Raw genomic sequence first — 10,475 nt, forward strand, 5'->3', positions numbered from 1 at the left:
ACTACACCACCCCACGGTGGTTGGAGTTTCAGTCCTGGCTGCAGAATTCCAGCGGAGCATCCGAACCAACAGCTCTTCCCCCGGGGCCACCGGCTCCTGGCAGGGTTTGTTGTTGCCTCTCCTGCTTAAGGAAACAGGCAGAAAACTCCAGGGAAAGCTCAGATCCCGGGCAGAGGGGCCTTGGCTCCAGCGATCGTTCCCCACAGCGCTGACAAAAGGATGGATGGGGAAGGGGATGGATCATCCTCGCTGAGGGCTCTGACAAGTGATGCATCATCAACCTGACAGCTCCCTCAGCAAGATGTCACCACACCCATCAGCCCGACTGAGCTAAAAATACCGGGATTACACCCAGAGTGTTGTCCCTGAGCAAGAGAGATTTCAGGAATGTTTGGCTTTTGTTCCTCGTCACGCAGGGATTTCATTGATCAGTTCTTGTGTTGCGGCATTGATGCCTTTTCCTGGTTTTAAAATCAAGAGTCACACACGGTTAGAAGGGAAAAAGGAATTTTACCTTGGTATTTATTTTAAGGATCCTTAGGTGTACACATCCAGGTCACGTGCATCGAGATGTACCCCACCGAGTCTATCTCTGTCTCTCTGTCTCTCTCTGTTCCCCCTCCCCAACATCGGGTATCACATTAGAGGTGTTACTAATTAGCAGATCTATCAAAGGTTCCCCAATGAGAGGCTCAAGTGAGCCCCCCTCCCCAAGGAGCCTTCCCCTGGATGGTTCTATCTTGGTTTACAGAATGTGTTCTGGAGAGGACCTTGGGCTCTGGGGCACACTGATCCCCAGCTATGAAGCTTCTAAAATGTTTTGTCTCTTAGCTTAACAAACAAGTCCAAGAATGTAGGCAAAAAAGCACTAGGAATACAGAAGTTGTAAAAAGGTATAACAGGGGTATAAAAGAAAAGGCAAAAATCTTCATGGCATCAGCATCACTGCTCGCAACAGATCCTGCAGCACCTCAAAAGCTTTGGGAATTCTGGAGACAGGCACATGTGCTATCCTAAGGTGGAGGGCACAGCGGGTGTCATTCCTGCTCCTGGGCACACACAGAGCCCACAGCAACACCTGCAGGGAGGGAGGAACGGAGGGAGGAAGGGAGGAAGGATTCTGTGTAAGACCACACTTCAAATACTTCCAAAAGATTTGACAAAGAGATGAGAAAAGGAGGAAGAGGAAGAAATGGCTACTTATCCTTGGAGAACCATTTATCCCAGAAACCCAGAATGGTTGGGTTTGGAAAGGACCTTAAAGCCCATCCCATTTCACTCCTGCCATGGGCAGGGACACCTCCCACTAGCCCAGGCTGCTCCAAGCCCCATCCAAGATGGTCTTGGGCACTGCCAGGGATCCAGGGGCAGCCACAGCTTCTCTGGGCACCCTCACAGGGAAGAATTCCTCCCTAATATTTAATCTCAGTCTGTCCCTACTAAATCTACTTCTCCAACCATCTAAGAAATCAGATCCTAATCCAGTAAACAAAGTCCCTCTTACTTTCTTCATGCCCAGGCTCTCCCCCATTGCCACAGGAATGGGAATACCACAGGGAAGTTGACCTCTGGGAATGACATCCTGTATTCCTGTGATTCCAGCCACAGGTGAGAAGAAATCTTTACTCTGAACACACATCTTCCTTGAGCCTTGATACATCCACATGCCAAGGAGCTTAAAGGAAAATCCAGAGAGAATCTTCCTGAGGAATCAGCACTCACACAAAAGGGGGGGGGGAAAGGACACCGAGGTGCAGGCTCAGCAAAACAGACTCTGGAAGGAAAAGCAGAGCTAAGAAAAATATTCTCTTTAATAGTGAGTTTGCATTAATGGTTTCTCATTTCACACTCTTTAAAACTCCTCAATAGAGACAAAATTTAATTTAAAAAAATCCTTTTAGAGACACACACATGTCACTGGTACTTCCCCCCCTCGGATGTTCATAGGGATCTCAGAACCTGCCCTCACTTCAGGACATCACTCACACATCAGCCACATCCACCTCAACCCCTCCTGCCCAGGGATTCCTCCTGGCTTTCAGGAACCCACCTGGGGAAGGCAGAATTCCTAGGATCTAGAAGTTATCCTTCTGGATCTGCCTTGCAGTGAGTCTCTTCTAGAAAGTCACAGAATTAATCAAGGTAGGGAATTTGGAAGGTAAAGAAAAGCTGATCCAAGTGTGGACAGCAGGGAACCAGTCAGAGAAGGGCCAAAGGTGATGCTGCCCAGGTCAAACCAAGAATTCCACCTGATGCAAACAAGGAACAAGACACCTGCAGGAGACACAATTCCCTCTTCAACCTTAAAACTGAGATTGTATTTGGTGTTTCTAAACCAGTGGTGAACACTGAAATTTCTCCTTTCCCATCAATCATCATCACAACTGAAACCACTGATTTCCAACCCAAACCTGCAGCTGCCTTTGGCAACCTGGGAAACACCAACTGCCAACAATTCCCAGTTGTTTCTCTCCCATCAGGCAATTCCCAACCATTTTAATATCTAAAAATCCTCCAGTTTGACTCTTGCCTTGGCTTTTTCCTTCTGCTATTATTTCCTGTTGGATGTTACACACTGAGTAGAAGAGGAGGGAGGGGTGAGGTTTGTACGAGCATCCACTGAATGCCTGTGGAATTCTCTATTCCTTACTCCTGCTGGGGAGGAACTAAGAGCATTATTGCACTTTTCCAGGAAATTCCACACGTTCAGAGCTCCCAGACCCTCAACAGCCATTCCCAAGGGCAGAGATGGAGGGAAGGGAAGGAACAGGGAGCGGGCTGGCTGCACCTCAGCAGTGCTCCGAGCATTCCTTGTCTGGATTCGTCCCCTCCCCAAGAAGCCTTTTTCACTTCAGAGCTCCCACAAATTGGAATTAAGCTTCCCACTCCAAGGTTAATCCCACAGGGTCGATCCCTTCAGCTGCTGGGGTTGGATGCAGTGTGGGAGGGCCAGGGGAGGGGCCCATCTTCAGCTCCAACACCACTCGCACGCATTTTACCCGACTACAGAAAACAGGCACCAAAAAAATGAACTTTAAACATCATTTGTCAACTCCAACCTACTTTTTTTGCTACACAAAACCACATTTTATTACCATTTCTGGCTAAGCCTGGCATGAGTGAAAGCTCCTTCCCAAACCATTGGAACCATCTACCAAAATGAGGTACCCAAGCCAGTCTTGACTAAAAATAAAAAATCACTCAGTGCAGCTTTAGTTTGAATTATTATTCAAACCTGACTTTTCTTGAAAACTTAAACATTTTTTTAGCTGCAGGGTTATACTTTTTATTCATGGAAGCAGCAGTTTCATCACTAAGCAGCAAGATCCTGACCAAAAAATAAAACCAAACCAACAAAAAGACACAAACACAGGAACCCAAAGCTGGTGGTTATTTTTTACTTGAAGACTCTCCGAAAAACAAAATTATTGTTACAGGTCATTAATTGATGAATGAATCAAATGAATCAGGCCTGGTCCAGGTGGTGATATGGAAAAGGCAGTCTGCTTTTTACAAAACTGATATTCAAGCAACATCAAAACACACAAAGGACAGGCTCTTACACTCAGGTTACATCGCTCGGCCTCAGTAAACATCTTTGGAATAGAGATTTTAAAACAACAACAACAAAAAAGTTAAGGAACTTAAATATTCACAGGACAAAACCATAATATTATGGAAAATAGGAAGGGTGAGATTAGCAGAGATCAGCAAACACAGGCTGCCTGTGGATAATCCAAGCAGGAGTTACACACAGGGGCTGGATTCCAGCAGCTGGGAACAGTCACCCCTAAGAGGCAGCTTTGGGGTTTGGTTCTGTGCCTAAGGCAGGGAGAAGTGAGCAGCAGGCAGAGGCAAAAGGTAAATTAAGGCTGGAAGTTCTTGTTCAACCAGGAGCCCACAAGTACAGCACAACAAAGGAAAGGCTGGGTGTTCTTTTAAAATGAAAAGTCAGCCAAAAGTCATCAGGGGTCCTCTCTATATTGCACCAAGTTTGGCTGTAACTGAAAAATCAGAAACCCCTGCACTTAGAAAAGCTACATTTAAATATATCCCACATGGAGTGAGCACAGATAGTTCAGCTTTTAAAACATTTCAATGCTTTTTTTCCTACCAGCTCCAACATTTCTGTCTTCTCCAGCCCTCTCCAAACTGAAAAATCACCACTGATCAAAGGCAGTGCTACTACTTCTCCTTAGTATTTATTGATTTATTGCTTCATTTACGAGTGACAAAGGCTGAGAGATGGAAACTTCTAGAGAATTTAAGGCAATTCCACAAAACCAACACCTTAAGGGCATTTCTGGCACACAGTGGTCTTCATTCCAACACCAGGAGAGGTTTTATCTTTAGAAAAGGACAGGGACACTCTGATTTTAGCCAAAAAGACCCTTTCAAACATCAGTTTATCTTTCTAACATACAGCACTGGTCAAGTCATTCCAGAGCACCAATGTAGAGAAAATAAAAAAAGAGAGAAGTCAGATGAACAATCAAAAAAAATCCCACTAAATAACTACAAATAAAAACTAAAAAAACCCTAAACAACTACAAATAAAAACTAAAAAAACCCTACATAACTACAAATAAAAACTAAAAAAAACCCCTAAATAACTACAAATAAAAACTAAAAAAAACCCTACATAACTACAAATAAAACCTAAAAAAAAACCCTAAATAACTACAAATAAAAACTAAAAAAAACCCCTAAATAACTACAAATAAAAACTAAAAAACCCCTAAATAACTACAAATAAAAACTAAAACCCCAAAGCTGAACAAACAAAAAAATACCAGACACAGGCTTGTCAAAAAAAATACTTAAATGTGCTCAGTCTTAAGCTAATCCTTCCCTTAAAAAACTTTGGAATTTAGTTTAAAAATATGGAAAACTCGTTTACAACACTGATCCAATGGGCATGTGCATTCTTTTTATTTCTATACAGAGTGAAAACAAACACCATACAGACAAGAGTAAATGACACCTTTTTTTTTTTTCTTAAGAAAAAAAATTCAGGTTTAATGTTCCAAAATGGTTTTGTGAAAACGTGGGGGGGGGAAGCTTCTGTAAAAGAAATAGGAAGGAGTTATTTCAACTTCAGGCCAGGTACAGCCTGCATGGATTTGCAGCAAGATTTGACTAAAATGATGGATTAAAAACAAGCAGAGTCCTGCTGGCACTCAGGAGGAGGGATGGAGAGGATTTGCACAGAGAACCCTGCGTGTAAACTATTCCCACGTGGAGTCACAGAGACAGACAAGACTTCAAGGTGCTACTTGTCATTTGTTCCTAGAGAAAAACTACTTTGCCAAGCAGCTCACAGAGTCTTCTACAGCCTTTTCTGGAAGAAATTGATGCAAGCAGCAGGTTTCTGGTCAGCCAGAGAATCCCACTACGGAGTGCTTGTGCTAAGTTCCATCAGCTCTTTGTAAGAAAAAAAGGTTGGGGGGGGGTTTGTAGCACTCATTGTCATAGCAAAAAGCAGTTTTTGTCATGATAAAAGACTAAACCAAAGGAATTTTAGTTCCATAACTAAAGGAACTCTTCCCCTCAGCATTTCTTCAGGGCACAACTAGAGATTCATACTGAGAAAACAGCATAAAAACAGGGAACCCTTTTGGAATGCTGCACCAACAACCTGGTCCGTGCATTTTCCTTGCTAATGCTCCCTTAATGCAACGAGTACTCTGGGTTACATTCTCTTCAAAATAATCCCTAGGGAACAAGTCATTCCAGAAGCCACAGCAATTATTCCTTGGCACTTCCCTGCACACAGACAGGAGAAGTTCCAGCCATTTGCAACAGCAAGTTTTCCTTTGGAATACCTGATGCTTTTTTTTAATTATCATTTCCTCCCAATTCATGAAATGCAGCAACGTTACCAAGCCAGGAGTCATTTTTCTCTTCAAGCTGAAGGATTTGACTTTTCTCTCCCTTTGAGTGGATGACTCAAACACTAATCCTGATGCAAGTGCAGCTAAGATTTCTCCAGTGGAGCAGCAGTGGGCACTGGGCGCTGCCGGACACCACCTGGTGACCAGTCTCTCTTGCTCCCCTCCTTACCCTCTGTTTCATCATCTGAGATGTCTCCCTCATCTGCTTCTTGCTCTTCATACCTATTTTTCAGCAGCTGAGCTGACTCTGGACCTTGTTTTCCTCAAAGAGAAAGGAAAAATACACAAATAAATATCACTCCCAAGTAAAATCCATTTTTTAACATCACGGGCAAACATGGCAACACTGAGAGCTCTCATCAGTTTTCTCTCCCTGCCCATGTGGCATTTTGTGTCTTGCAAGTATGAAAATGCTCTCAAAACACTTTTTCTCTCCCTATAACCGGTTTATTAAAAATACCCCAGCTTTACTAAATAGAAAATCCCAACCCACTACAAACCCTAAGGGTGAAGCATCAATCCCAAATGCCAAGTTCTACACTTGGTATCACATCCTACACACACCAGTATTTCCTTAACAAGAATCTTTTCTACAAATGACATTTACCAACCAGTTTCACTGAATGAAGTTTGCTGTGAGCTTACTTGACTGAGGGTGGAGCTGTGGTGGTCTGTGTCTTTTGGAGGGGCACATGCAGTCTGCCAGGAACACCATCATCTGAAAGCAAAGAAATCCAAGCTCAAACTCCCAAACATTCTGCACATTAGAATCATTTAGGCTGGAAAAGACTTTTAACATCGAGTTCAGCTGTTTATCCAGTGAGTGGATCCCATCCAGCCTCACACTTGGTGTGACCATTCCCCCTTGGATTATGGGGGTTTCATCCTGCTCCCCATCCCTGTGTCCCAGATCAGGGTACCCCAAAAGCCCAGCCCAAAACTGAGGTGGAGGCAGCACGAGTGTAACACAGTCACAGTCACTCCCAAGGGCTGCACTTACAAGTCCCAGGACCATTCCTAAGAACAGAGTTGCCAAACCAAAAACAGCATAGGAGCCCCAGACTGGTATTCCAAGGTTTTCTGTTAAATAGCCATGGCCGTGCTGGAATTAAAGACAAGAGAAGCATTTCAGGAAGAGCTCAGCATCACACTGGGGATAAAATGAAGTAGAGATGTAAGCAAATACCCTGATCCACATGGACAACTTGAACAATGCTGACATGCTGCTCATCCTGAAACAAAGCAGAGAAGAGTAACTGAGAACTCCTTTAAATCAGCCTCAAACCTGTGAAACAACCTCAGCTTGTACATGGACAGCCATAAATTCCCAAATTCCTTCAACTTGGCTCTGCTGACACGTGAATTTCAAGATACTTTTATGTTCTAAGTTCCCTCTGGACCAATGGTCAATGAGAAGCCAGCTGGAACTCTAGTGAAGATATTAAGGATGAAGGATCAGGAGGTTTTATTAAAACAAAAAATTAAGCTATTAGAAGAAAATCAGGTTGTAAGAGCTGAGAGATCTCCAGACACTTAAGTTTAGTGTCTGAATATAGAAAATAACAGAGACCTTGTTAATACTAATTTAATACCCAGTTTCACACATTCCTTGGTGTGGGATAATACTTTGTAAGAGAACCACCCTCACAGCCAGGAATTCCTTCCCAATATCAAACCTAAATTCCCCTCTGACAGTTTGAACCCCTTCTTCCTGTTAGCTCCTGATGGAGAATCCCTCTGTGACCTCCTTGCAGACCCCTGCAAAGAGTGGAAGAAATTTCCTAGGATTTAGCTGGGCAAACCCATCTCAGTGCCACAGAAACCAAACAACTTCAAGGGTCAGCAGGTTACCTACAAGAGTTTAGGAAACAATGCAGTCACCAGCAATCACTTTAAGCCTTAAGGTAAACCTTGCTGAGGACATCTCTGCTATGGTGACAATGTTCAGGTCACCTGTGCTATGGTGACAACCCTCCCACAGCTGAGGAAGAATTAGGACACCCACCCACCATGTTCACACAGCTCTTGTCCACACAGAGCTGGGAACAGGGAGCAGGACACACCTCAGGGCATGTGGCAATAAATTATTGCAAAAAACAACCCAAAACTTACAGGAAAGAGGAAGGACCAAGCCAGGAGGACACTGGTTCAATGGATTTCCATTCCTCATCACTGATGAAGTTAATGAAGGCAGCTTTAGTCCTTGCTCCCTGGTATCTCCTGAACTCTCCATCTTTGCAGCTGTAAAACAACACCACCACCACCAAAAAATCCTTTATTTTATATGGTCCAATACATGCACCAAGTGCAGCATTTGTTTCCACCCAACAAATTCCCTCCCATCACCTTGCCTATTTTCACATCTTCACTTTTTCAGTGTCAACTTTTTTAGCTGATATTGCCTCTAAAATATTTTCCAAACACCTTGACTAACTCCAAGTTATTCCCAGAACACTGACTCCATGAATACCTTGGCTAGCTTTAGGCTGTGATTCCATTTAAAAAAAAAAAAAAAAGAAGATAATGATCTTCCTTAAGCCCTTGCCACACACCTGCACTGAAGATCAACCTACAGAAAAACAATTGCAAAATAGAAACACCCATGAAAAGGCAGAATAAATAAGGCCTGAAGGGAAAGGAAAAGAAATCATCTGGCAGCACAAGGTCACAGCAGGTGAGACAGTGGCTGTGTCAGTGAAAAGTAGCTCCCACTCTTAAAGAACAAAATAAATCTCATTTATTTGCCCCCCAGAAAAAGGAAAAAATGCCCACTCTCACCTCAAAACATCCCTGCTGTGTTGAATACTTACTGATAGATGGTAGGGAGAGCTGTGATGATAAATCGTCCACTTAACCCTGCAAGAAAAGTTATTTTGAGACTATTTTGAGTATTTTTATGGAAAAAAAAAAAAAGTGGAAGGAAATGTTGTAACACCCCAAAATACAATGGCAGCCCTGGGTATCAATCTTTCAATGAAATCCAACACAACCTTGTGCATGTCAAAGCAGCACACAGAGTCTAAAAGAAAGTCCCTGGATGAAGAACAAGGAAGTTTATCCATGGGGAAAAAGAGATATCCAGGGATAATTGCTCTATTGGACTGTTTTGGCTGTAGCTCTTCAGAGAGAGACGCTCTCCTTTGCACTCATGATCTGCAGCCTCCAGCAACCTTGAGGAAAATAATCCAAGCGAGGAAAGTTTCAAAAGTGATTCTGTAGAAAGAGATCAGCATGGGGAAAGCCACATTTACAAATCCCACACAGACAGGAGAGTTTCAGCAGGGGGAGAGCAGATTGTCTGCACTCTCTTCTACCAACCAAGGGAGGGACTGGAATGGCAAGGCTGAAACCTTGTTTTCTGCTTAAAAAGTATGGCCAAAAATCTTCTTGATATCTTCCAAATCGTGCTCTGGAGAAAACCTCTCATTCCTTTTATCTATTATAGTCTACCCATTTTATTTATGCTATTTGTTCAAGTATATCTATTTTATCTATTATCTGACAGTCTCCTCCCTGTGAGGGGAGCTGGAGGTTCCTGTGTGAAACCTGGCACAAGGTGCCAAGAGAAGCTGTGGCTGCCCCTGGATCCCTGGAATTGTCCAAGGGCAGGTTGGACAGGGCTTGGAGCAGCCTGGGATAGTGGAAGGTGTGGCAGGGGATGGAATGGGATGATCTTTAAGGTCCCTCCCAACCAAACCATTCTGAGATCCTATTAAGCAAGATTAGGCTGTTTAGTCACACAGCAATGTGCCTTTGGTAGAGACGAGTAAAAGACTTTTATTATCCCTATTAATTCCGTTTGCTTCCCAAAAGCACACACTGGAGATGAGCACCCCCAAATCCCTCAGCACCCCAAATCCCGGGGGGAGGGGGGGTCAGGAGCCCCCTCCAGCCCCTCTCACCCGGCTGCTCCGTGACATCCACTTTGGCCACGTTCACCCCCAAGTCCTCTCCCCACTCGGCGAACTTCTCCCACTCGGGCTGCAGGTTCTCGCAGGCGGGACACCAGGGCGCGTAGCTGTGGGAGCAGCACAGCCCGGTCACCACACACCCCACACACACCCCCACAGCCCTCCCCGGCAGCGCCGCTCCCCACTCACAACTCCACCATCCACTCGTCCTGCAGCAGCTCCCTCCACATCCCGTCCGACAGCACCTTCACGGGGCTCGGCCTGCCCCGGGCGGCGGCCGCCAGCGCCAGGCACAGCAGAGCGCAGAGCGGAGCCCTCAGCGCGGCCCGCGACCGCCCCAGAGCCGCCATCTTGGCCCCCCCCTTCCGCCTTCCCGCCACGTCACGGCCGGGCCCGCCCTCAGAGGAGAGCGGGGGAGGCGGGATCGGGGAATCCTGCAGTGGTTGGGATTGGAAGGGATCTGAAATGCCGGCTCGTTCCAGCCCCTGCCATGGACAGGGACACTTTCCAGTAGCCCAGGGTGCTCCGAGCCCCGTCCAACTTGGCCTGGCATAGTTCCAGGGATCCAGGGGCAGTCCCGGCTGGTTGGGCAACCTTTGCCAGGGGCTCACCACCCTCACGCAGGGAAGGATTTCTTTCCATGTGTCGTAAATTTCCCTTCTTTCAATTT

General features: G+C 45.1%; 1 protein-coding gene across 1 annotated transcript; it reads right to left on the minus strand.

Annotated features, from left to right (window-relative positions):
• Positions 1 to 4,908: 4,908 nt before the first annotated feature.
• On the minus strand, positions 4,909 to 10,177 carry TMX1 (thioredoxin related transmembrane protein 1). Its single transcript, XM_069018648.1, has 8 exons — positions 9,995 to 10,177; positions 9,797 to 9,912; positions 8,705 to 8,750; positions 8,007 to 8,135; positions 7,081 to 7,126; positions 6,895 to 6,996; positions 6,540 to 6,612; positions 4,909 to 6,156 (listed from the first exon to the last, which is right to left on the minus strand). The coding sequence occupies exons 1-8, from the start codon at positions 10,153 to 10,155 to the stop codon at positions 5,978 to 5,980; spliced, it is 852 nt and encodes a 283-aa protein (XP_068874749.1). The 5' UTR covers positions 10,156 to 10,177; the 3' UTR covers positions 4,909 to 5,977.
• Between the last annotated feature and the right edge of the window lie 298 nt (positions 10,178 to 10,475).

Source organism: Aphelocoma coerulescens, chromosome 5, assembly GCF_041296385.1.
Source record: "Aphelocoma coerulescens isolate FSJ_1873_10779 chromosome 5, UR_Acoe_1.0, whole genome shotgun sequence".
Lineage (NCBI taxonomy): Eukaryota > Metazoa > Chordata > Aves > Passeriformes > Corvidae > Aphelocoma > Aphelocoma coerulescens.